We start from the raw sequence: 26641 nt of genomic DNA on the forward strand, positions 1-26641 counted from the left end.
TGTTACTCAGGCTATCTGTCATAGTCTTGAGTCAAAGCTGAGATAACCCTAATATAATTATCATGATGAAATCATCAGGGTCATTTAAAAAAAAAAAAGAAAAAAATTAGCAATCTCCCTCCAGAGCCACATACATGATACAGCTGACTAGCAAACTAGACTTCCATTTGTAAAATCAGTGGAGTGTGCCTTTTGTACTGTTTAGCCAATCAAAACAGGTTCCTTCCTCAGGTTTCACCATAAATGAAATCATCATCCTTTCTGCTTTTCTTTCTCCCAATACTACAAACATCACTGTTTGCATAACTGCGCTCCAGTTCGTCCCTTTAAACACACCCCTCGCCCTTCAGCCTGTGACGGCCTTCGCTCTGCCCCAGTGATATTTGTGAGCGGAGTGGAGCTAAACTTAGCCCTGACAGTAGGCTACCGCTCATCATCACAACATACTCAGCAGACCACAGTGGGTTACAATGGACGGTGTCACGTTACCGCAGATGCTGCTGTATCTCACTGGTGTCGCCGGCCAAACAAGGTTAGTGTGTGTCCCAGAGCCTTGACTGAGAGAATAATCTTGTAATTTGTTTACTTTGTTTACTTATGATTGTACAGTATAGTTTGTCACTGTGCTCCTTTCTGTGCATTGGCTCTAGCATGTGTTGCACATTTGTTCACTACACTGCTGTGGCATTAGAGAAACAGCTACCTCTATTGTACCACCCACATTTAGTTTCCCCCACTTTGATGTCAGTTTTAATGTACAAACTGAACTTGGTTATTATACATTTTATTAAGATGTAGCATGATGTGTGACTGCACTGAGCTGACTGGTTTCTGTTGATTTCTGCTCCACTGACTTGCTCCAATCTGTCATTTGTAGATGTAGACTTAAAGACTGCAGGCTTTTCTGTCTTTCACTCTCTACACTTGTATTCCTCTCTGTCACGATGGGCAGCTATAGCTCAGCCCTCATTCCTGGTAAGCCTTGCAACTATTATTGTTACAACTATCTGTTGCAACATACTTTGAAACACATGCTTGAATGCTGCATGTTGAAAAGGCGGAATGTCAATGCAGGCTTTGGAATCACAAAAATGTGGGTTTATAACTGTGAAAATGGCCTACATTCTGTATAGCGATGGGTTTAAATTAGTTCTGGGTTCTGCAAGTGTTGTAACATCTATTCTCCGTTTTTCACTGAAGACACTGAAGAGTTTGATTCAGTTGTGTCGATGGCAGAGAAGCTGAATGAGCAGGTAGCTCATGCTGCAGATGAGAGGTTACAGTCAGAGCTTCAGACTCTGGGAAGTATACATATTTTTAATACTAGTTATCTAGAGTTGTTATATTAGCCAGTTAAACACTACTATTATAACTTGGCTCACTGTGTGAAAGTGTGTCTGGTGTGTTTGTGTCCTATCTGTCCTTGGGATAAATTTAACTTTTGAGTTGCTTCATACACACACAGCCACATACAAAAGCGGAAGATATCTACTTTAACTCCTTCTATAAAACAAGGGTAAAAGGTACTTTGCCCTGTAATGAATGTGAGCTATATTTTCAGAATTGTACTTGGATTAAAAACTTTTTTTTTTTCATACTAACATTGGGTGAACTACCTTTTAAATGCCTTTTACTTATCAGATGTCTCAAACTAGACTTAACTTACAGGTAACACTCATGATGGAGGAGGAAAGAAAAGAAAACCAGAGTGAAGAGCCGGATGCGTTAACACTTCAAGAAAACTCTCAGGAAACAAGCCACAATGGGTCTGCCCTGCCTGTAAGTGTAAAAGAGAAAGTTAAGGTATTACACACTTTAAAATTCAAATTGATATTTCACATTTGTGTTATGTTGTCAGCCAATAATGTTGGGTTATTCTCCACAGGCAGCGGCATCCAAAAGTGTTCCCATGCAGTCCTTCATCTCCCTGTTACCCAAGGCTCTCTCTGCTGTACTACATCCGACGCTGCCCCCACACATCAACTCCGACCCCCAGCTGAGCAGAAATCCACCGAGCCTGCAACAACTGCAGACAGATCTGAGAGACCTGAGGGACCAGTTTGAACTGATGAAGAGTCAGCACAAGTATGGCTTTGTCAATGGGATTTATGTTTCTAACCTGCCCTCGTGGGTACATGACATTTGCATCCCTGCATCACTGCCTTTGTCATATATTTTTTTCTTCACTAATCTGACAATATTTTGTGTTCTAGTAAAGAAATTAAACTGCTGATGAATGAGCTTGATGAAGAGAAAAGGATTCGCTTGACTTTACAGGTGCGGCATGAAGAAACAAAGGAATTCATGTAGCTGCAAGGACGTGCTAAATAATGTTTTGTTCTTGTTTGCTCTTTTGTATCTCTTTTTTATAATATAAGAAACTGCAGAATTAATTTAAGGTGACAATATTTGCACTCATGGTTTGATTTTTTTGTTTTGTTTTAGATGGAGATTCAACGTATGAAGAAGCACATGTCTAAATGAGTGGAGAACTTCACCATCATTAAAGACACATTTTAAAGGTCCTGCTGATACTTATCTGATAAACAATATTTTTCTAAGTTTTAAAAAATCATCCTCGCTCCTTTTTGATGAAAAAGTATAATATTTTTATTAGAAAAACCTCTCTAGGAGGCAATTTTATTTGCTTTTGTTTTTGTTGGACCGGCGAATGCGTCGGCCAAGAGGACCGAATGTTTTTACTGAGTCATTGCTGAAAGTTAAAAGGTGAGGTACAGTGGGATCAGACTTGATATAAGAGAAGAGTATCTGTTGACCGTTCTCTCTGGAAATGAGCAGTAGACTGTTATACATTCAATTTGTTTTATTTCTGTAGATGGACTTAATAACTATGGCATCATAAATCCTGTAGTGTGGTAAATGTTTTCCAAAATGTATTTAGGTTTCCATGAAGAGAAAAACGTTTTTTTTTTTTTTTCATTTCCCATGGCTGTTGGCCTAAATATGTGTTGGAGATCATCACTGTTGAATTGGTTTTCTAATAATTTTTCCTTTATCCGGCCGTGTAGAAAACATCTGACAGTGAAACAGAGAGGACATGTAATAAGAGCCAGCAGCTAATCAGCTATCATTAGTTTATAATAATGTGATGTGGAGGCGCAAACTTGAAGCTTCTATCATATTTAAGGTGCATATAGTTTTCAAAAATGTAAGTTTGCCTTTTTATCGTGCCAAAAATGTACTGACCAAGATGTCAGTGAATTCATGTTCATGTTGTTGATGTGTAGGAGCATTGTGAATTCATTAAAGATGTTGCACATTATTGACTTGACTTTTTATTAATAAGTAAGGATGCATCCATATACACAAATAAATATAAAGTTACAAGTGATGTCATATGGTAAAAGAAATTGAGTTTTGACTGAAGAAATATCTTCTAAAAGACAGAGCAGACGAGAAAGGGAAAAAAAAGTCTACTATTCTTTTAAAACCAGCCTTGACTTTGTTGTTGCCTTCACCAAGTCCATTACTGAGATAACATTAGGTCATTATGAGATACATTTATTTTCAAATGCATGAACGAAAATTCTAATTCACCCTACAAGTGAATTGCATATAAATTCCCTTTTCAGCCAATATTTTTCTTACAAAAAACACATTTTCTCTTAAAAACCCATATACACCATATATAGTATATCACATTTCATTTTTAGATCACAAATGATCACGTCACAGCCAGGTTAGCACTTTTGATATGCTATCTTTGCAGTCCTTATTGCTTTCCTGCAGGGTTGTCGGACTGGGGGTGGAAAGGGGACTGAGTACCCAGGGCCCTCATGTGAGGAGGGCCCAAAAAGATGCTAGAATGAATAGCTGTGGATGTGGGGAGGGGGCCCATGGAGAATACCTTTCTACAAAGCCCAGAATTTTGTGCTACACCCCTGCTTTCCTGTACAATCCTTGAGAAACTGAAGAGACGGCTGAATCTCTTCCAGTATGTTTGAATTTTTTGACGCGGGGTCCAAATTTGTTTCAGAAATTGGATTCTTCACAGGAAATTGGCCTGAAGGTAACCTCTTTGTTCACCTCGAGAAGGACGTCATATCGACAGAGAGGCCTGTGAAGGACATAGTCAACATAACTGAAGTGAAAACAGCTATTTAATGTGAAATACATCAAATTTCTGAAAGATATTACACATTTTTAAAAATCAGTAGGTGTTGCATACCTCTCCTTGCGTTCCAGATGTGTTAGACGGATGCGGAGAACACGGAGCTTATATTTGGGCTTGAATACATTCCCAGTGGAGAATTTGAGAGACACCTTTTCCACTGACTGAAGGTCTTTGTCAAACTGGGCAAACAAATTGGTCTCTGTGTACTTGTTGAACTGGGATGTTTTACTGATGTAAAAAAGAATAGAGATGTTAGCAGTACGCAGTAACAGAAGGACAAAGAGAAGTCATGGTGGAATATTTGCTACAGAACTTATGATAAATGAAGTGAAGACTTACTGGTCAATGGTTGCCACTGCTTCTTTACCGTTACCGTGAAGTTTAACAGTCATGTATCCCCAGCGTACATCCTTGTTCCATATCATCACCTCCAACCTGTAGTTTGTCACTGAAACATTCAAATTTGTATTCACAAATATGTTCACCATTTTGAAATTAAATGATATGCCCTCTTAGAACTGATATAGCAGACCATGGAATAGCTTTAATAGCAGCTTTCCACATAGAGTTTAATGCCAATAATGTGGGACAAAACTGCATTCAGTGAAAACACACTCCACAGTTAACCCAAAAAGCACGATGCACTAGTTATTTGAAAAATTCACTGTAGCTTTTTTGTGCCATGACGCACCAGAATCAGATAAACTTTGGTGTTAGGAAGGGATCTTAGACAGAACGCTGATTTATTTTAGTTTGCCTTGTGATGCATTTCATGTTCTGTTTTCTTTAAATCCCCTGGCCTGGCCTGTTTTAAGAGAATTTTTAAACATTTGCAACTTCAACCATTTGAGGGGCTAAATGCTCACTTTCATATTATTTGCATAATTTAACAAAATTATGCATTTTAATGTGAACTGCATTGGGATTAAGGGTCTTTCTATGTGTTTCTGTCTGGTTATTAAGGTTATGATTGTGATTATTAGTGTTGTGTTACTTACTGCAGAATGGAGAATCTGGATTTGTGGTGAAGTAAGTTTTTGTTTGGTTCAGCCTCAACAGGACCTCTTTCCACTCGATGATATCATAACCTGGATTTGAGTGAAACAGCTACATCAGGTCACATCCATTTTGAAAGAACATCCAATCACTTTTAACTTAAAAACATTTAGACCATCTATCTTGTACATTAAATAAATGCATGTAAAAATCATCATTGTTATGAGATAATTAAAGTACCAACCAAAGACAGGACATCCAGCAGCACCAAAGCGGTCACAGTTCAAGCAGTTACCATCCAGAAAGTCTTCGTATGAGGAGCAGGGGAAGGCCTTAATGACACACGTCCTAACCACAGAGTCAAGGAAGAGCAACACTGATCTCTGGTGGTCGCATTTAAAATAGGCTCCTCCTGCACAGGGGTAAGTCATTGTTACCATTGCCTGAAATGGGCCAGTACTCACAAAGTACCGACATTCATCAGACATTCAGCACCCTGATGTAGCCTGGATGGAATGATCCTTTGTTTCATCTCACACACTTAATTGTCGACTATTCGGGGTCACCCCTACAGGATAGGCCTATACGTATGAATATAAATATATCTAAGACATATGTAATGATCATGTCATCCAACTGCTGAATTAGGGTGCTGCACTGGCACCTTTTTTGGACCAATTCAGGCGCTGATTGTTAGCATGCAGCATTGTTTCATTTCTTATTATACAAATCATCACATATGATTATAAATCCAACATTTTGTACACAAAGATTATTGATCAACAATTTGAGTGTTTTTTCCCCATCAATTTAAAGAGACCTTACCAGAAAAGATGGTCTTTGGACAGCCGGGTTGGTCTGTTCCACCATTAGCATAGAAATCGATGTGACCCAGAGGTTCCCTAAAGCCAAGAGCTGTGAATGACATGCCAATAACAATAATAATAATAATAATAACTTATATAGGACATTTAAAACAATTAGAAATGACTGAGAGAATAATATAATACAGTATTTCAGTTTAACTGACCGTCTATGTCTGTGTGCAGGACATCCACAAACTGGGCGTCTTTGGGGTCCAGTCTGCGTTCTGGAGGAGTGCCAGTGAATTGAGGCCCAGCTGGATCCAGAGCTGCAAACATCACATCAGTAGATCTCAGTAGAGCTTCAAGTTTATTCTCAAACTCAACATTAGCTAATGTTCATTTTCACCTTATTGTAACGATTTAGGTATCACTAAGTTTAAGACCCTTTGCTGCTTTACTTCCTTTCCTTTTCCAAATTATCACTGCTGCTTTGGACTGTGTCCTGATTACTTTCAAACAAACTTCGACCCATCTGACCCAACTAGTATTGCTCTTTTCACACAAAAGTTTTTTGATACCATCATGTCTGGTTCTGTTTTATATGACTGAACTCCAGACGTCTGGACCAGTTTTTCTTTTTGGTGTATACTCGATACTTCTTCACAGCAGTGCTGAACTGGATATCTGTGGTCTCGCACTTCAGGATAATCTCTCAGTAGGGATTTTGGGTGGAATCATCGAAATGGTGTCAATTGTTTCATGGTGACTACTGCCCAGATGGCCAAAACCTGAACTGTGATATGTGGCTGCAACTCCACAACTCCACCTTCATATACTCTGCAAAGTTTGACAGACTCTTTGTCAGCAAGGACTTTGCCACTCTGTGTTATAAGTTGCTTGTGATGTTAGCAATCTAGGAATTAAAGTTCATTTACGTGTCATAGTTATCATGAAATGTCCTTGATAACCATCTCAGCTAATATTTATTTCCTGATGCAGAAAATAAGTGCCCAAAGGTTGTGTAACTAAATAAATTGTGGTGGCAATACGTGCAGCATTGATTTTACTTAACAAGACATACAATTCTTCACCGATGTCCATACTATGTTTGCTACTTTCTGTAAAGTTTAAATGGACAGAAATGTGAAGCTGTTTCGTATTAAAGTATGAATGATTATCATTATTATTATTGTGCTGTTTGACAATGTACTATGAACTCATTTTTCTTGAGGATTGGAATTTGAATCTTGGGTCTGAGAGAGAAATCTGAATTTGAATATGCACACCCTTACCTGTAATTCTTCCAAGAAACCCTTTAAGGTTAGCACCTATTAAGCCTGACATGTGAGCCCCAAGACTGACTCCGATCATGTGGATGGAGCTCAGAGAGGCACCATATTCCTGAAAAGATCGGTTATTAGTCTGGTTACACACAACAGCAAGACACAGCAGAGATGGCCACAGAGAATGTCAGATACATCTCATACCTGCAGCATTTTAATGAAAGCAGTGAGGTTGTTGGCTGCTTTGTACGTGTTCTCCACGGCCTTTAAATAATTCACATTAGCAGCTCCGTGGTTCCAGTCCACCACTATGACATTAAGGTCTTCCCTGGCCAGCAGCAGCTCCGAGATCTTCTGCACCCACACAGGTGGAGATCCCGTAGGCCGATAGCCATGAATGACGAAGGTGGTTGGTCTGGACAAGTTAAACTGGGGATGGGCGGACAGGTCCGTGTGGGACACGAGTGTACCACAGGTGCCATTATCCCTGGTGTACAGCAACAACCTAATTTTGAGGCTGGTTCCAATGATTGCGTGACCGAGATTTAGATCTGTAAATTCTTCACATCTCTGAGCTGAGAGGGATGGCGAGAAAAAAGGGGCAGACAGAGAAAGGCGTATATGGGTAGGGGAGGATGACAAGAAAGAATAAATGACATATGACCATTTTGACCTTAACAAGCATTGCTCAAGAAGTCTTAATATTTTTATCAACTCATCCAAAGTTCCTGCCATCATCAGTGACATAGTCCCATATATGAGTCAGTGTGTGGGTGTAATCAGTGCAACACTAGGTTGAAACTGTTTTCAAACACAGCTTGCCCACCAGAGAGACGCATCGTGAACAAGTTTGGCTGGGAAAGCAAACAACTTAGCAACACTGAGTTATTTACTTGTAATAAACTTTGTCAGGAGTTTGTGGACCAATTCACCCAAAATTTAAGCAGTATGCAGACAATTCACATCATCTAGATCAGTGGTTCCCAACCTGGGGTCCGGGGACCCCTCAGGGGGGCGGCAAAGATCACAGGGGGTGCGCAAGTCTTTATTTGGTTTGAGGTAAAAAAAAATATATATTTGCACGTTAAACAAATTATGATAATACACTAGAATATATAATGTATACAAAAGTCTGTATAAAAACTATATATTTTTGTTCTCGCTTAAAATTGTAGGCAGGCTACTTAGTAGGCCAAACCTCCGGGACCTCTTAACCTGGGACCCTTGCTGTCATCGGGTCAGCTGCTAGCTGCTATCATCCTCGTTTTTCCTGCCGCCACGGCATCACTATTTTATGAACGAAACATGGCGGAGAAACGTAAAAGTGCTGATAACTCCTCTGTATCAAAAAAGAAAGTAAGGCTCTATCTCGAGAGTTACCTCAACTTCGTTTTCGGAGCGGGGGGCTCAACTTTTCTTAGACATAAGTAGGGGGGGCGCCAAGGAAAAAAGGTTGGGAACCACTGATCTAGATCACTGACACATATAGTCAAGGAGCCTTTTATAGACTAGCAAAAGATTATGACAGAGGTTATGACAAACCGTAAGTGCCTCCACAGCCAATAATGTCTGGAGGTGTAGTGAAAATGTGGCATTTAATTATGACTCAATGCTGTTTAAACAACCCAACCAATTGGGTATTGGGAACGAATTTCCATTTCCTAATAAAAAACTTCACATAATGAAAAGCAGATGGAAGAGCAGCTTCATGCATCAGCTATTTTCAGTAAGTGTTACACAATAGATGTGGCTTTCCACAAAGGCTATGTAAATCACATTTGCATGGATGCATCAGCTGAGAGCCGTGGAGCTCTACATAGTGCCAGTGGTTTTTGCAAACCACAGTGAAGGCCCTTTGCTCAATTATGTTGGTTTTCCTAAGAAATGTAATTCTTCAAATGTTGCTTGAGTGTTTTTTCCCCCTCCAGGGGATTTACACTATCTAACAGTGGATGTGTGTGTATCAGGGTTATTATGAATTAAAAACTGAAACTTTTCCAAAATATATATCAAATATATAATAAAATAAAAATGAACGTAAATCATTTCAGTTTTAGTTTGTTAGCTATCACTACGGAAAAAAAGGAGACAGCCTGAATTTCCGTCAACTCTCGTCACATTGAACCACAGATATTAAAGAGACTTGAAATAAGATGGCACTGTGCTGTAATCTTCACATACTGTTTATGGCAGTAATTGCTTCACAGTGGACACTAAAGTAGCACAACGATTAAACATCACAACATTAATCATCATTGCTATTCTCCAACCATGTATTTTGTAGGTGTAACTGAGACGTTATGCTTTGGGCTTTACCTTTGTATATTTGAACAGTTGTCAGCAGGAGCAGTGTCAGATATTGCCACAGGAACATGCTTTACACCAGCACATGTAAATAATCTGTACACAGAGTCAACACACACCTGTCAGACGTTTTTGCCTCATAATATAATTAACAGAGCAAATCACATGTGCACAAACACAACAGGCAGAGCAACACAAGGAGAATACTGTCCTAACCCTTCAGATGTTTCTCTGACACTCACTGGACCGAAGCAAAGAAAAGAGATGCTTATCTACTTACCTTCCAATGTCATGAATGAGTGGAAAAAACTAATGAACATGTTCAGTGCCATTTAAGTAACTTGCAGCCTGAAATCTGTTTTTTCGCCCCACCCACTGTGATTAATCTTAACCAATGACACTGTGATTGTAAGTGAAACTAAAATTTGCAGAAATCTGTCTGCAATAAAGTTCTTCTGCTACAGTAGACGCCTCATGTTTACAGTGCGTCAGTGTTCTTCCTTAGATGTAATTTAAGAAATGTGACAACAATGAGAAAGCACAACATGTCATTCTTATCAGAGTCTTACCTTTGCCGTAGGATAATATTTCCTGGTCTGGTGAGTCAAAGGTCCAGAACATTACAGGTCTGTTTGTATCTCCACATATTTGGGCAGCGTTCACTTCAGGAAGTGAGAGGTGGAACAGCAAAGCAGTACTACTCCCGCCCTACATACTCTCACCAGGATAACCACACCCCTTGCCCCAGGTCATTGTGTCCACAGGTTCCTGTGAAGTCACACCTGGTTTCTGTGTACTCAAACCGGTTCTTGTGTCTCCATTCTACTTGATTTTGAATCTGAGAAAACAATCTAGTCTCTGTTTCTTTGCTCATTTTTTTCATTTTCAAGAAATCCAGAGTGAAAGTGAAACATATAGTGGGCATTTCCAAGAAGTTGTCCCTTTTTGCCAGAAATTAACATTTATTTAGGACTTACTCACCTTGAGTCAGTGCAAATTCCACTGACATTTACAAGAACACATTGTACATCATTTAAACTCAAGATTTCCCCACATATATGGATTAGTATGCAGTAAAATATGATTAACCTGTCATGGACATTTCAGAGCATTGGAAGAAATTGTAACAGCATTTCCATCCATCATTATGTATTGCTCATCTCTCTTAAATTTGTTTAGAAGAGTTCTTTGCATAGCTTTTAGCTTTCTACCTCTCCTGCTCAAGGTTTTTTTTTTCTTTAAATCCATATAAGTCTGAGGATATGTAAACTGTGTCTGTATATGTGTGTGTGTGTGTGTTTATAATAATGTTTTATGTGCAAACAAATGAATAGGCATTGGGGGGGTTGATGATGTCACTTGGTCCTTAGGTTTTATTTGCTATGGGTGTTGAGTAAATTATTTTTCATTTATTTTTTTTTATCTTTGTCACTACCAAATGTCTGCAGCTTGAAAGGGACTTGAGAATGGGGAGGGTTATGCAATCGTTTTGCTGAAAAAAGGTAACTTTTTGTCATACAAGATTTATAATTTATTTCAGCCAAACCTTGTGAGATTTATTGTATAAAACATCTAGATATCTTTTAAGCTCTATGGCCACATGCAGAGGACAACAGTCTTTGTACTAAAGGAAGGCATTTCGTTATTTTTCCTAAGTCTAAGAGAGGGTCTCACAAGAATGTTGATTATGCTTTGTTATAAAATGAAAGATTTAACCTCCCTCTCCACCCCAATAAGTCTCTTCAACATGCTCAAAATTACAATGCTGTAATAGAAGTCTAAGGGAAGAGCCGCAGGCTCGAAACATCACAAGCATTACAATCCTTCTTACAGGAGCTATTTGGTGTGTGGATTTGTTCATAATTACAATGTTAACATGCTGATGTTTAACAGGTATAAGGTTTGTTTAGAATGTTGTCACGCTAACATTTGCTAACCAGCACTAAAATCAAAGTACAGTGGAGGCTGATGGGTATGTCATTTGCATATATTTGCTCATAAACCATAAAGTATTGGACAAATTAAAATGTTCACCTGATAATGGTGATAGATGAACCATTATTATAAGTTATTATGATTCATCTTGATGGGAATCTGAATGTAATGAAGCCACAAATGTCAAGTGGTGTCAGAGGTAAAGTCAGTAAGCTTCATCTTCTGGGGATCATAAATATCTACAAAAGGTCTGTTTTGAGAGGGTAATATGTAATTGATTTCAAAATATACCCAGACTGTAAACAGCTATTGTAATATCCAGTTGTGTATCCACTGGGGGATACTTGTGACAATGTTGGAACACAATGTCCCTGTTTGGTTCCAAAGGCTGCCAATGTAAAAGCTCTGGACACATACTTAACTTTAAAGTTAATCTTATCTAGCTTCCCTGTGCACAACAAGTTTCATTAATAGCAGCATCTCCATGTCACAGCAGCTAGAAGGAAATGTGAAAAATGTTTCAAAACCTGAGCATTCTTCACATTCACTTCCAACTGGACTGTTACATATAGTTTATGGAGTTTACTAGTGTAACATTGCCCAACACCATCCTGTTGCTACAAGTTCCATGTTAACACATGAAGAAAGTCCTCACAAGCTCAGTATTGATGTCAAGTGCAAGCTACATTTCTAAATACCTTTACCAGAGTGGCTTGAACTTTGCTCACTACAATCTCCCGTCATCAGGGCCAGGCAGGCTGATGAGACGTACATTTAAAAACACACAGGCTTAGAAATCCTGTGTGCACTGTGCAAGCTGAGAGGAGCAGCAGGTGGTTGCAGTGGTGTTGTTAGAAGACAAGGAAGCAGAACATCTGGGATGGCTGGAAAGAGACGAGGCCGAGGCAGCAACGTTCAGCAACAACAGGCCCCGCAGAACCAAAGAGGAGGCCCTCGCAGGGTATGTCCAGTTCTGTAAATATGAAACGTGGCCACCATGCTTATTCTTACACTTAAAATAATAATCATATGAGAACTTAAGCGTCCCATAAAGGAGAATCTGGTTGTCCTAAATGTTGTTTTTTGGACATTATTTAGTGAAGACACTGGAAATAAGAACATAGGTAGAAGTGCATGACAGTATCAGTCAGATTTTATAGATTAGATAGGGTTTTTTATGTGACAGGCTTTAAATATTACAGAAGTAATTTGTTTCCCCTGTTGTTATTTGACTTGTGCCTGGGTGTGGAGAATTAACTGAGTAGCTAGGTGAGCCATGAATCATGTTTATGTCATCAATATAGTAGAGCAATATATGATAATTCTCAAGTCATATTAAGTAAGCACTTTCTTGGAATGATAAAAGGTAGATTAAGTCAGTCTTTAACATATAGTAATATCATTAAATAATGTATGAAAGAATTGTGAGTCATATAGTATATAATCAAGTGCATGAGGTGCACATTAATACTGTATCAAACATTTGTGTCTCCATTATGAAAACCTGCATGCATGTTGACTTCTTACCTGAAGTGGCTAAATCATGGCTAACTATAAGGACTAAGAGACAGAACGCTTAGACGGCAAAACTTAATATAATTCACTATTGATGATTTCAAAATAAAATGTAAGCTGGTAAATTAAACAGTTTAACACAGCACAAGAATCACCGGACATTTCAGTAGAATCAGAGTTCAAAGTATACCTTACAACACAGCAGATAAAGCTGCGTATATGTATCAACACACAGCACAAAGTCCATACACTGTATGCAGACGCTCATTACTTCAGTGTGTTGACATCATTCATATCTGTCTTGAAGATATCATCGAAGCATATCTGGCCTTGATATCTTCTTTTGTTTTGTTTTTTTACCAGATAAAGGGTGTGACAACCTGCAAAGTTATATTTTATAAATTCTCTATTAAAATGAACCTACAGTATAACAGCGCTGTTAAAATTGCTTGCTGTAATTCTAAATTCGGCAATAACACTGTTGCTGTATTTTGTCTTCCTAAAAAAAAAAAAAAGCAGGATAAGTGGTTTCGAAGATGGATGAACTTAATTGGGAAAATACAGCATCTGATCAAACTTAACATGTGTTTTTTTTTCTCCTCTGCTCTCTGTGTTCAGGCTCTGCGGGAGCCAGCTGCTTTTGCCAAGTCTACAGGTTGTGAATCGGAGATCCCCCAAGACAAGTTGACCATTGCCCAAGCACGGAGGGGCACACCAGGTCACACTTCAATAGTTTTTGTTTCCATTGCAAATAAATGTCATGCAACTGAGAGGAATAAGGGAAGACTAGTGGGAGAATTACTAACTGCAGATGCTTCAGTATGTTGGTATCAGTTGATTTCAGCTGCAAAAAGTCATTTAACTATCAGTATAATATTGTTTTACTGCTAGTTATCTGGCTGATTGCAGGGTTGGTCTTATTATATCATTATCCATTTCTCCAGATATACAGTATGTCACGCCATTTGACTGAAGAGTTAACAACAGATTAAAAGTATCAGGGCTGGTGCGAAGGCAGGCAAGGTTAGGACCCAAATGCAGTTTAAAGAGTTTTAATTTAAGATAAGCAAAACTTACTTGGAGATATAATCCAATACAAAAAGGAAATCCATGACAGGGAATGCAGAAACAAACAGAACACACAGCAACAAGACGAGACGATCCGACAAGGGAAAACAGAGAGGCTAAATACACAAGGTAACGAGGGAACGAGAGGCAGGTGACACAACAGGTGGAACAAATCAAAAAAGGCGGGAAACAAACAAAGACAGGAAGAAAGCTAGACAAGACAAGGGAGACAAGACAGACTACAAAATAAAACAGGAAACAAGCACAATACAGAACAGAAACCGACTACAAAAATAATACACACCACAAAATACCAAAACCCTGACAAAAAGTATGAAGATCTTTAATGGCCGATCAGATATCGGCATCAGCTTCAAAACGCCGCATCAGTAAATCTCTGTAAATAATAGAACAAAAAGTGAGGTTTTGTAATGTCATGTTGCTATTTAAAGACGTGTTTTCGTATTTCTTTTCTTGTAGCTCATCGTCCGGTGCGAGTCTACGCTGATGGGATTTTTGATCTTTTCCATTCGGGGCATGCTAGAGCTTTGATGCAGGCCAAAAATGTGTTCCCCAACACACACCTGATAGTAGGAGGTAAAGGATAGATCTCACTCCCAGTGATGCAAGGAAAAGTTAGACAGTTTGTATATGAATGGGCTTTTGATAGCTAAACATGAAATCCTAATCTTAGAACAAAATAGCCTTTAAATGACCAACATTCAACAACCCTAACAACACAAAATCTACTAGTTTAGTAATTCCAGATTAACCTTTACTTCCATATTCTATGTCTCTGTCTTTGTGACCCTAGTGTGCAGTGACGAACTCACCCACAAGTTTAAGGGCTATACGGTGATGACAGAGGATGAGCGCTACGACGCCCTGAGGCACTGCCGTTACGTTGACGAGGTGGTGCGGGACGCTCCCTGGACCCTTTCCACAGAGTTCCTCCAGAAACATAAGGTTAAAGGTCACGCAGTCATGTCAATGTCATTCAGTGACAACAGCAAAGACACCTGGTGATCAATCAGTCTGAACACTGTAATGTTACACTCACAGATTGACTTTGTGACCCATGATGATATCCCTTACACCTCTGCTGGATCAGAGGATGTTTATAAACACATCAAGGAAGCAGGTGAACATGAATGTTCATATAATAAATTTAAGTCCTGTCATTTCTCATATGACTTGAATTAATTACAATCGTTTATTTTTTAATGTCAGGGATGTTCGTGGCCACTGAGAGGACAGAAGGCATCTCCACATCTGATCTGATCACTCGTATCGTCCGTGACTATGACATCTATGTTCGACGCAACCTGCAAAGAGGCTACTCAGCCCGAGATCTGAATGTTGGATTCATTAATGTTCGTGTATTATATTTAATCTCATTAAAACAACGGAATGTTGATGTTTTTGTAACAAACAATACAGAAGAAAATCACAAATATACTAATGGTCACTTGCTTTGTCTTTTACTGACAGGAGAAAAAATACCGGCTCCAGGACCAGGTGGACAAGATGAAAGAGACGGTCCGTACGGTGGAGGAAAAGTCCAAACACTTTGTCTACAGAGTAGAAGAGAAGAGCCAAGACCTCATCCACAAGTGGGAAGAGAAGTCGCGAGAATTCATCAGCAACTTTCTGGAGCTTTTTGGACCTGACGGAGCCTGGGTACCTTCACTTTTACATTAATGCACATACACATTACATTAGGTGTGTTTGTGTTTAGTGGCACATTAATATTATTTTTATAGATCAGAAGTGATATAATTTGGTTGGTTTAGTCGTCACCTTGTGGTTGCCAGGCAACCAGTGGACACTCCAGTAAGTCACAGCTTCTGGCCATAAAATAGTCACATGCACATGACCCCCATAAAAGCATAAATTAACATTTTTACACTTATATTAGGACATAGGCAATTGCCTGCGGCACCATTAAGTGGAGCAACATAGGGAAGTGGTAAAAAGTAGTTGGAGCTTCCCTTACAAACCTTTATCACAGTTATAACTCAGTCAAATCTGAACTCAGACAGGATACACACACTCCTGGAATCAACACAACTTACACTGGGGTAACAGTATCTCTGATGGTTTCTCCATCGCGGACGCAAAAAAAAAAGATATTTTTTTCAGATCTTGCTTCAGAATCATCATGTTTTGTGTTAGAATAAATACATTATCAAGAATAGACAGGGACCACTGAAGTTATAATAAAGTTTAGTTTACTTGTAAGTAGAATCAGTTTACAGTACTCACAGCACAACTACAGAAAGTGACTGCTGTAAGCCTCAAACAGTAGCTTATTTATGTGTGAAATGCAATCATAACAGAATTTGACGTCGTCAATTGTCCATCTTTTCAGTTTAGATGTTGTCTCCTCTATCTGGTCAGACTCGATGGCATCCCCTTTATCTGGTTAGAGAGACACATGTTTTGTCCTTGAGCCCCAGTCAAGCTAGACAATGACTCCATGTTATCTTGTGGGAACAAGTAGTGTTATGTTTTCTTACTATGCAAATAGTTTAATTTAACAGAGAGAGAGAGAAATAGTAATCACTATAATATTATTCTATGAAAACAGTTTAATAAATAACAAGAGGGAAAGTATGTATTATAATTTCCCTAACATTTTGTTGTTTTCTTGTTGTTAAAAATGTGATAGTTGTCCCTCCATAGTTTCAGTGCAATCAGAAATGGCTGAAATTTACAGAGGGCAGCAAAGCATCTGACCACCACTGGCTTATACAGTGGAAATTAAGAATTAAAATGATTTTAACCTAACACATTGTTGGCCATTCTGTGAGCAATGCTAAAAGGCACTCTGGGTAATGTGGGAAATACCTGATGTATACATATGGTAGGTTGGGTGAAAGTGAGTACAACAAACAGCAAAACACAACATTACAACACAGTAAAACTTGTTCTGTCTCTGTCCTTGTTTAGCATGTGATTCAGGAGCGCAGTGGGCGTATGCTCCAGGCCCTGTCACCTTACTCTTCACCCCGTGGCTCCCCCAGCAGCAGTCCCACCAGAAGACGCTCTGTTTCTCCGGACTCCTCCTCTGCCTTTGCTTCTTCCTCCTCTCTCTCTCCTCCTTCCTCCCCCTCCTCATCTAAAAAGGCCACACGCTCCTCTATTAAAGCTGCCTCCACATATGTACAATGAGCTCATCATGATTTGGTCATCTTTGTTGGTCTTGCAGACTATTGGTAATTAATCTGGTACATAATATGTCCAAAGAGGCTATTCATTAAAATGAACGAATAAAAAGGAAATAATTTATTACTGGTGCAATATATCATAATGTATATAATGTTTCTTCACTAAAAAGGAAACATAAAAGGAATAGAACATTAAAGTATACTTGGATGTTATTTGTCTTCTGTCATTTGTTACTCTTTGATATGTCGAGTATATAACACATACTCAAAATGCCTTTATAGGAATCAGTAATTGAGTATTAATGAGTTATCTTCATTTCAGACTGAGCGATAATCAACCCAATAGTCCCTGTCTTTTAATGCCCTACATGGAAACACACTTCCTGTAAATATGGGTGGGTAAGTAATTCTAAGATAATTTTATCGGTCTAAAGGAGACAGGCCAAATGGGTGCTAATACAGTTGAACGATGTACTGTTTGTAATTTCGAAGCAATATATTCCTGGTGTTCCTCAGAACAAACAACTAGACAAAGTCTGAATGATAATATGGCCATAAATCCTTTTAAACAGTCCAAATGCTGCTTTAATGGGTCGGCTATTAATCCACATTTTTATAATATCAATGCAGGTTATCAAATGTACACAATTTGAATTGTGAAAGGGGTCCCTCATAGATGAACCAAGAGAGAAATAGCACCCAAATCTGCAGCTCCCCTCGGCTTCATGGATCTTTATAACGAGTGTCAGCTCATTATTTAGCTGTTCGTTCAGTAAATTGACTGAAAGTAAAAACTAAAAGTTGCTCCGTAGCTGCTGGATTAATTGTTTGCTAAAAAATCACCATATCAACACAAACGTTGATGATATGTCAACATTGTGTTCACAACTTGTTTCCGATGCCTCCAGGTGGCCAAAAAGATCAGTTATTGCTGGTTTAAGCTACTCTAATCAATATTATTTTAACAATAAAATAGATCAAATGACTATTTGTAATGTGAAAGGTGTTACATGTAGTCATTAACACATATTATTTTTAGCTCTTTGTTTTGGTATTACGAAAAATCAGCTTTCATTTCCAGCAGCAGTAGACAGCTGTTTTTAGCAATAAAGCTCTGATAAACCAATTGTATGTCACTTGCCCAGCACCAAACAGGGGACAGACAAAGTTACTGACAGATGATAAAAGCAGCTAAAGACTCAGGAGTTGGTGGAGACCCGTATATAATATAATGTGTAGCCTACAGTACAGGTAATTGTGTGCTAACACATCTGACATAACTCTAAGGTGATAATATAACAGATGTTCAGTTTTCAGCTTGTTGTGGAGTTCCTCTGCTCTGCCCCCAAGTGGCCAAAATAGACAATAAGTGCAGCTTTTAACTGAACTCTTTAAACTACTTAAATCACTATTAAATAAGAGCATTTTCTACTTATTGAGTTGTTCATGATAATTCTTCAGAATGTTATTAATGCAAACATAAAAACATAAAAGCATATGATTCAAGAAAGAGTTTATTTACACAGCCAAACAAAGTAGTGAGATACAAGATGTCCGACTTGTGTATGAGAATTGGTTAGTAAGTTTAAAAGTAGGCTTAGGCTACTTATAACAGGGTGTCACTTTGGTCTGTAATTGTGTATTAGCGTCTCTGTAGTCAAGTCAAAGCAGTCTGATGAGTCTAATGTATCAACCGAGCATTACAATTATAATCAAAGTACACGCGGGACGCTTGAGAACTGCAAACACGATCAGCGCATGCTGCACATGGATGCTGCGCCTCAGTTCAGTATCTTGCTCTTGTAGAGTCTTTGGCTCGAATATTTAGCCATGAATATGACGTCACCATCAGCTGTCCCACAGATTAAAGATGGCGCCCTCTCATGCACTGAAGTGCTGCACACGGGCTCTGAACTGGGTACCTGTCCTGTTTATAAACCTTGTTGTCGGCTGGTCTTATTACGCATATGTTGTGGAGCTCTGTGTCTGTAAGTACTCTCACTTGTATAAGTGTTTAGCTATCGCGGGGCAAATATCTGCTTGTGTTAACAGTTTCAGGGTAGCCAACTTTGATAATTGAAGTGAGCTTAAACTCTGGATGCACACTGTACGTCCGTTTAAACCTCAGGGCAATAATCCATTAGATACTTTTGTTTCTCATTGTTTAACCATTGACATACATGCTATATCCTTCATGACTATAACGTTAATATAATCGCGCAACCTTTTCGGTTAGATTGGGAGAGAAAGACAGTATTCTTATCCAGTCATCAATGAATAATAACTTCCTCATTCATGATAGATAGATAATAGATACATTACAATTTGGAATGCACCGTAACGTTAGATATTACAAAGCCAGTTAACTGGAATGTGCAAGAGATAGTCAAACCTTTTTTTCCTGTTTTAAATATGCACTGTATTGTACATGAATGGAGAAGTTAGCTCTCTAATTTAAAACCTCCTTTAAATGATAATAACGTTACATTGTTTTCACGGTTTTAAACATTTAGTTAAATTATAAAAGGGTCCAAGTTATTTCCTGTTGTTGTTTCCTATATTTCTGTATATATCACGCCTTATTCTGACATATACAGTATAGGCTATTGCATGCATTTATTTTGAGTTTATATTTTATATCTTAATTGATCACAAGTTGACATTTTACAAATGATAATGATAGTATAATTTTTTTGTATATTGTTTGAGCAATAATGGATAAACCTTTGGGAGCCAGCTGTAAAATCATAACGTTAACCAATAGCCATAATGAGGGATGGCTATAATTTTACCACATGATGCATTATAGGTTATTCAATGTTTATGGGAAGCTGTAATTATGGCATTCTGTTCAACTGTTCAGGAGCAAGCTACCAAACCACCTTCACCTAAACATTAGTAGTAAAAAAAACCATGCTGTGGTCATATAGGCTATTTGTAAATAAATTAAGTGGATGCAGACAAAGAAATAGAGACAAATTATTGTTTCACATGAAGAGTTTATAAATGTCATCATTAGTTTACCATTGTAAACAGACTCATCATTCAGCAAAGGATATGGTTTCCTTCTTTTCTCTCACAATCAAATGTGATCATCCAAGCTTAAACAAGCAGGTCTGAAGCAATTCAGCTTACATGAGTATTGATGGTATTAGAGCTGCAAAGATTAATCAATTGGTTGTCAACTTTTAAATTAATTGCCAACTATTTTGACAATTGATTAATCGGGTTGAGTAGTTTTTTAATGAAATAATAATAATTTCTATGATTCTAGTTTCTTAAATGTGAATATTTTCTAGTTTCTTCACTTCTCTATGACTGTAAACTGAATAGCTTTGAGTTGTGGACAAAACAAGACATTTGAGGATGTCATTTTGGGCTTTGAAAAACACTGATCAAAATTTTTCACCATTTTCTGACATTTTATCGACCAAACAACTAATCGATTATTCGAGAAAATAATTCTTAGTTGCAGTCCTAGATGGCATTTTTCAGCAAATATATATTGATCAGTTGTGCGTGATGTGACATGCACTGCCCCCACCTACTGCACTCACAGTAGGTTTTATAGTTTGTTTCGGCCTGAAACTGCTGATACCATGATCAGACTGTAGTCATACTGTAGTTATGTCTGTAAATCAGCGGCTGTGGTCAGGACAGGGACATCCCTGCTGCTTAAACAAAGCTCTCTGTTATGGGTGGGTCACTGCTGGCCGTGCCAGGCTGCTGCCACATGGTGTGAGAAAGGGGTGGTCTGTGTGCGGTGGGGGATGTGTAGTCATGCATTCTTAGGACTTTCATTACTGCTTACTAATATATTTTGTCTTTGCCTTATGTAGATACAATCCCAAATAATGCAGAACGAAGTAAGTGATACCCACACTTCCTCTTCCCCCTCCTTCCCCATCATTCATAGCAATTATGTCAGAGATGCCAATGTAAATGCAAACCTAACTTTTTCTTTTTCTCAACAGTCAGCTATTTGGTCATCTTTCACATTTTCCTCGCCATGTTTATATGGTCCTACTGGAAAACTATCTGGTCCAAACCAGCCAGCCCCTCAAAAGCGGTAAGCCAAGAAAAAAGATGAGAATAAAAGTTTTCCCATGAATACTTCCTATTTTCATGTTTAGAAGGTAAGATTTGGTAAATATACATTTACAGAAAACTGTCTATGACTGTCCAATAGACGTTTACAGCTTGTTATTTGTCAGGCAGTCTCTGATTCCAGTCTTTTCTCCTCCTGTCAGTTCGGTCTGCCCAGAGCAGAGAAGGAACTGTATGAGAGAGAGGAGCGAGCCGAGATGCAACAAGAGATTCTGAAGAAAGTGGCAAGGAATTTACCCGTGTATACACGCACAGCAGGAGGAGGTGAGGCTTTCACCGAAGCAGTAAAACACACTGGTTGGCTTCCGATTTAAATGCCCAGTAGTTGCTTTAAAGCAGACCATCAGGGGACATTTGTCTTGTTAAGTAACTGTTTTACCATAGTCATCATTGCCTCAAATGAAATTGCATAAATGTGTTGTTACATTGTGTCTTCCCCTTTTTGGATAAAAGTGCAACACTGTTTATATCTTCATAAAAGAAAGTAGTCTAGGATCCTCCCTGCTAATGCATAGCAGGCTCATCTGTATTGTGTTTACTGAACTGCATGTATCAGGAGGTACACCTATTTTCTCTACAGGCCACACCTGGCTCTTCTACTCAACGATCATGATCTCACCTACTCGGTCTCACAGGGACATTTCAAAAGACACTTTATGAAAATAGTGCCCTCATATTTATATTCAACCTTTATTCAACTTATAGAATTAATGAGATGGAGAATTTGTGTTTGAAAAGAGCAGGACATTTCTAAACAAAAGAAAAATGCACCTGGAATTCGTATTTTGTTTAAGTATCTGCTACCTCACATACTCCATGATAGTGTACTTTAATAATTATGCTTAAATTTTCTCTAAATAGCCATTCGATACTGCGACCACTGCCAGGTTGTCAAACCTGACCGCTGCCATCACTGCTCAACCTGTGAGATGTAAGTGTCCGCACTGTATAATTAAGGCTCATTATTTTAATTTTTTACTGTATTCCCCAAAGGGGCAGATGTGTTTAAACTGATTCTCACTCCGATTTTATGTTCACAAACATTGGCTGCAAGAAAACATTAACTGCAGTTTCTTGTAACAGAAAGTGAAGAGAAAATACATATGTGTTGCTGTTGAGAAATTAGACAATAAAGGGTTAACAGAATATTTTTGCTGATTTTAAACAGCATTTGTATCCATTTTTTGATGTACAACATAAGCACAGATATTGACATTTCATTTTTAAATATTGGGCACTATGTACTCTCTTCCATCTACATCTGCTCATGCATTGTGAGTGCTTCTGGGTAACTGGATCAGCCAAATATCTAAGATGTTAACATCTTCTAGATGGTACTAATAGGATGTATGTTTTCCTTATTCTCACTCTTCAAGGTGTGTGCTGAAAATGGACCATCACTGCCCCTGGTATGCTTTCTCCTTTTAATTATTCATTTAAGCTGTTTTTAATTCCATCATGATGAAGTTTGCTTCCCCTGCTGTCTGTCAGCAAATTGTCTTTTTTCTCTGAAAGAAAACGTAGAGCGATAAGCATCACTTTCTGTCTCATGTTTCTGTTGTGTTCTCTTTCAGGGTGAACAACTGTGTTGGATTCTCAAACTACAAGTACTTTGTGTTGTTCTTGGCCTACGCCTCACTCTACTGTGTGGTAATTTGTGCTACAGTCATCCAATATTTCATCAAATTCTGGACCGTGAGTACAGAAACTTCATCTTTTTTTTTGTTGCCATTTTGAACAAAAATTGAATTAATTCTGAATGACGATGAAGAACGTTGTTAATTATTGAATTAAATTATAACATTCAGTGCAGTCCGGTTATGGTGAGGCATGTGATGATTGCGTTGTAAGATATCGACCAGTTGGTTTACAAATGTGTCACTGTGTTGCACAAGTGTGTCATGCGAACACTTATCAGGAGATTCTCTTCAGCATACTGCTTAGCATGAGACAGTGAAGGAGTATATTGTGTTCTAGAAAAAAAAAAAAAATACTACACGTATAATACTGTCCTGTGCAAAGACAAGATGTTGCAGCGAGACCACCAAATAACAATAACATGTTAGTTGGGTAAGCATGACTTGATACGAGAACAGGAAATATTCTTGCAGACTGACATGACTAACACTTTTGTTGTTTTTCTTCCCCTCTGAAGAAACAGCTGCCTGACACGCATGCCAAATTCCACATCTTGTTTCTGTTTTTCGTGGCTGCTCTGTTCTTTATCAGCATCCTGTCCCTTCTCAGCTACCATCTGTGGCTTGTGGGAAAGAACAGGACCACTATAGGTAGCTATAAATAAATGTTTAATTTAATTCAACTGCTGGTTATATCATTTGAAAAGTCACTACTGACTGACTGACTATATTTTTCACATCCATTTTCAGAGGCTTTTAGGGGTCCTGTCTTCGCAAACGGTCAAGACAAAAACGGGTTTTCTCTGGGCTTTAGCCGGAATGCAGCTGAGGTGTTTGGAGATCAAGGGAAGTACTGGATGATTCCTGTTTTCTCAAGGTAAGTCTACTCTGAGCTGATATAACTGCAGGTATCAATCACTGTAGCAATGACAATGATGCAAATAAAAAGCGCTGCTGTCTGTCTAAACTGTGCTCGAGGATTTGCTCTGTATTAGAAGACTTATAAACTCCATTTCTATCATTAGTGTTGAAGCTATTTTAAATGGAGTGAAGACTTGTCCCAAAAGTACAATTTACCCTGAATCCATCCAATGCTAACATGTTTACCAATGCTGTCTTTATCTATTTTTTTTATCAGTCTGGGAGATGGACATTCCTTTGTTACCAGATTGGTACACATAAATCCTGAACAAGCAAACAGTGTCCTCCAGCAAAATGGCAAAAGGCTAGTAATAGTTTTTTTTTTTTTTTTCTTCAAATATTGAAACGGTTTCCTTTTAGTTTTGTTTGCTGGTTGTTCATCTCTAATGCGACTTTGATTACAGCCCTGCTGATGTGGAGGCCAACGCTTGTGTACTCGGTAACAATATACAACGCACAGCAGACGACAGCAAAGAGAAAAGTGGTTAGTTGTTGATGCCTTTTCTCACGTTTTTGCATTTTTTTGTTGCATTATGACTCTTATGTTCATTGTTTTTGTAAATACTTTTACTGCAAAAATTAACCCTTTAAGAGTTCCTGAAACATCTCTTGTGTCCCTTCTTTTTTCAGACGGAGGCCAGATAACCTCGGTGACGATGGAGAATGAGCCATAGCAGGTATGTGAACATGACATGAATACTGTAAAGTTTTGCTTGTTTGTCCTACTGTGTTTATTTGTACCTTTTGTTGGCTGTTGCTGCAGGTCGCAGGTACATCAGTAAATCATGATGCCTTAAACCAGGAGCATCAGCACCTCTGCAGGAGCCGTCCTCCACCATCATTTTGAGTTGACAGTACAGCCTCAAGCCACATGTTTTGTGTGTACATTATATGGACCATCCTTCATCCAGCGTGCTTTAAACCAGCATCACAACAATACTGTTCTCATGTAAACAGGGACTGTACAGCGACCATGTAGACTGCACCAGTCTGAAGCAGAAGTGATTCACAGGTTTTGTCTTTGTTTTGAGCCAAAAACATTCAAATGTTTTGTTATTATTGCATCTGAAAAACTCTGGGACTGCTTTTTCCATCTTGAGCCAATGCATGTCTACATTGTCTGTGTCTATATACATGGATTAATCACATTATACATTCTGACTAGAGAATCATCCTTGTCAGTATTAATCAAGCATTAATAACTTAGAGAAACCAGTGGGAGCCACTAAAGTGTGTGTATAACTTATACAAAAGGCTGCGACATTTCAACACTGTCAACAGTGTGCGCAATATGTCTCATCAGTTTTTAACTCCAAGCACAGTGCAATTATTAAGACCAGTAGTCAATTACCAGGTCTAATTTACAGTTTACATGATTTAAACCATTTATAGGTCTTTCTGTTTACACTTTTAAGATATTTATTATTTACATTTCAAATGTTATGCTATGGTCAATACATACAGGTGATATAAGCATATAATGTGAGACCAAATCAACTTTAACTATAGTTAAGATGGTATAGTAGTTTCATCTCATTTCAAATAATTGTTTAAGACACATGACCAATAGATCACAATGAGATGGCCATTTTCATTGCACTATAAATATTTGTAACTTATTTGTTTTCAAGTTTTTATAAATGAATTGAATTGTCTTTCAGTGTCTATTGATTATTTGTAGTATTTATATTTATTTAGTTATTTAAATGGGCATTGTCCTTTTTCACAGAATGTTTTCACTTTTATGGTCAATCCTTTGCTACAGTATGTATTCATTTTTAAGTTGCTCAATCTTGAGTGTTAATGCCAATGATTACATCTGTAGTCTTTATTTTTTTTCCAGTTTAATAAGATTTGTTTGAAAGTAAATGCACACAATTAAACCAATAAAACTGTTAAAAGATTTCAGAACATTCAGTAACATTTCAATCCACTGTGTCCTTGAGCCTGACCCAGGATAGATAAGGTGGACTTTTTATACCAGTAATTAAAGAGTAGGCTAGTGTCATCGTAAGTGCTCCTCCCTGTGCTCCTGGCAGACGTTCCATTGTGTTTCATTCATTTTAGTGGAAATGATGCACAGCATAGTGTGGGGTTTGCCTGAGTGATCAGTAGACTGAATAAGTGTGTGTAGATGTTACTGACTGATTGCTTGCCCATGTGCGTGTGTAGTTTAACAACTAACTTTACTGACCGAACTTGGCTTAATGCACCCCCAGTTGTAGTTAGCCCTGTAAAAAACTGCTGTTTTTTTAATTTACCTTCATTGTTCTGTAACAATAAATGCAATGTAACCATATGGTGTGATTTTTCATTTTAAACCATGGTGTGCTGTGATTTGTGATTTGCAATGCAGGCTCTTCGCAACCTTGAATATTAGTCGTCAAATTGGGGTTATATCTGCCTTTTTTCATGATGGCAATTTATACGTGTAATGAAAATATGACACTAGGAAAAATAGGAGCATTTGGGATTAATTTTGAAGCATATGTGGCCAGTTGCTCAGTTGGTAGAGCAGGCGCACATATATAGAGGTTTATTCCTCGACGCAGAGGGTCCAGGGTTCGAGTCTGACCTGTGACGGTTTCCTGCAGGTCTTCCCCTTTTCTCCCCTTGAATTTCTCAACTGTCCTGTCTATGAAAGGTAGAAATGCCCCAAAATATAATCTTAAAAAAAAATTCTAAGCATATTCCAACTTTGTTTGTACTTTAAACATAAAATTCATCAGACTTGCACGATATACAGAACAATATCTTTGGGTGA

General features: G+C 38.2%; 4 protein-coding genes across 8 annotated transcripts; 3 read left to right on the top strand and 1 right to left on the bottom strand.

The window, feature by feature from the left end:
* The first annotated feature begins 357 nt into the window (after positions 1 to 357).
* Positions 358 to 3283, top strand: si:dkey-71d15.2 (SH3 domain-containing kinase-binding protein 1). Of its 2 annotated transcripts, none has more exons than XM_036008694.1 (8): positions 358 to 532; positions 878 to 975; positions 1201 to 1301; positions 1669 to 1779; positions 1886 to 2085; positions 2214 to 2277; positions 2446 to 2607; positions 2680 to 3283. In XM_036008694.1, exons 1-7 carry the CDS (start codon positions 471 to 473, stop codon positions 2482 to 2484), a joined length of 675 nt encoding a protein of 224 aa, XP_035864587.1. In that variant the 5' UTR covers positions 358 to 470; the 3' UTR covers positions 2485 to 2607; positions 2680 to 3283. The 2 variants fall into 2 exon arrangements, with proteins under 2 accessions (XP_035864587.1, XP_035864588.1); XM_036008695.1 differs by having other exon boundaries at positions 363 to 532; positions 1201 to 1253.
* Positions 3284 to 3466: 183 nt separating this feature from the next.
* lipia (lipase, member Ia) lies at positions 3467 to 10355 on the bottom strand. Of its 3 annotated transcripts, XR_004899143.1 has the most exons (12): positions 10094 to 10355; positions 9537 to 9620; positions 7425 to 7795; positions 7230 to 7338; positions 6162 to 6263; positions 5957 to 6046; positions 5376 to 5543; positions 5134 to 5223; positions 4475 to 4583; positions 4190 to 4363; positions 3911 to 4078; positions 3467 to 3736 (listed from the first exon to the last, which is right to left on the bottom strand). XR_004899143.1 is itself a non-coding variant. In XM_031319903.2 (11 exons), exons 2-11 carry the CDS (start codon positions 9592 to 9594, stop codon positions 3994 to 3996), a joined length of 1356 nt encoding a protein of 451 aa, XP_031175763.1. In that variant the 5' UTR covers positions 9595 to 9620; positions 10094 to 10355; the 3' UTR covers positions 3467 to 3993. The 3 variants fall into 3 exon arrangements, 2 of the variants coding, with proteins under 2 accessions (XP_031175763.1, XP_031175764.1); XM_031319903.2 differs by having other exon boundaries at positions 3467 to 4078; XM_031319904.2 differs by lacking the exon at positions 10094 to 10355 and adding an exon at positions 9805 to 10030 and having other exon boundaries at positions 3467 to 4078.
* A 1724-nt stretch (positions 10356 to 12079) lies between these two features.
* On the top strand, positions 12080 to 17416 carry LOC116064716 (choline-phosphate cytidylyltransferase B-like). The gene is made up of 8 exons (XM_031319905.2): positions 12080 to 12420; positions 13593 to 13692; positions 14523 to 14639; positions 14857 to 15008; positions 15105 to 15183; positions 15273 to 15415; positions 15534 to 15722; positions 16995 to 17416. Exons 1-8 carry the CDS (start codon positions 12340 to 12342, stop codon positions 17214 to 17216), a joined length of 1083 nt encoding a protein of 360 aa, XP_031175765.1. The 5' UTR covers positions 12080 to 12339; the 3' UTR covers positions 17217 to 17416.
* A 1636-nt stretch (positions 17417 to 19052) lies between these two features.
* On the top strand, positions 19053 to 26176 carry LOC116064754 (palmitoyltransferase ZDHHC20-like). Of its 2 annotated transcripts, none has more exons than XM_036008924.1 (13): positions 19053 to 19200; positions 21052 to 21078; positions 21187 to 21281; positions 21463 to 21583; positions 22181 to 22250; positions 22696 to 22728; positions 22894 to 23014; positions 23475 to 23607; positions 23707 to 23833; positions 24095 to 24181; positions 24282 to 24361; positions 24472 to 24554; positions 24641 to 26176. In XM_036008924.1, the coding sequence occupies exons 1-12, from the start codon at positions 19083 to 19085 to the stop codon at positions 24549 to 24551; spliced, it is 1092 nt and encodes a 363-aa protein (XP_035864817.1). In that variant the 5' UTR covers positions 19053 to 19082; the 3' UTR covers positions 24552 to 24554; positions 24641 to 26176. The 2 variants fall into 2 exon arrangements, with proteins under 2 accessions (XP_035864817.1, XP_031175844.1); XM_031319984.2 differs by having other exon boundaries at positions 24508 to 24554; positions 24641 to 25781.
* The last annotated feature ends 465 nt before the right edge of the window (positions 26177 to 26641 follow it).

Source organism: Sander lucioperca, chromosome 13 (genome assembly GCF_008315115.2).
Source record: "Sander lucioperca isolate FBNREF2018 chromosome 13, SLUC_FBN_1.2, whole genome shotgun sequence".
Taxonomy (NCBI): Eukaryota; Metazoa; Chordata; class Actinopteri; order Perciformes; family Percidae; genus Sander; species Sander lucioperca.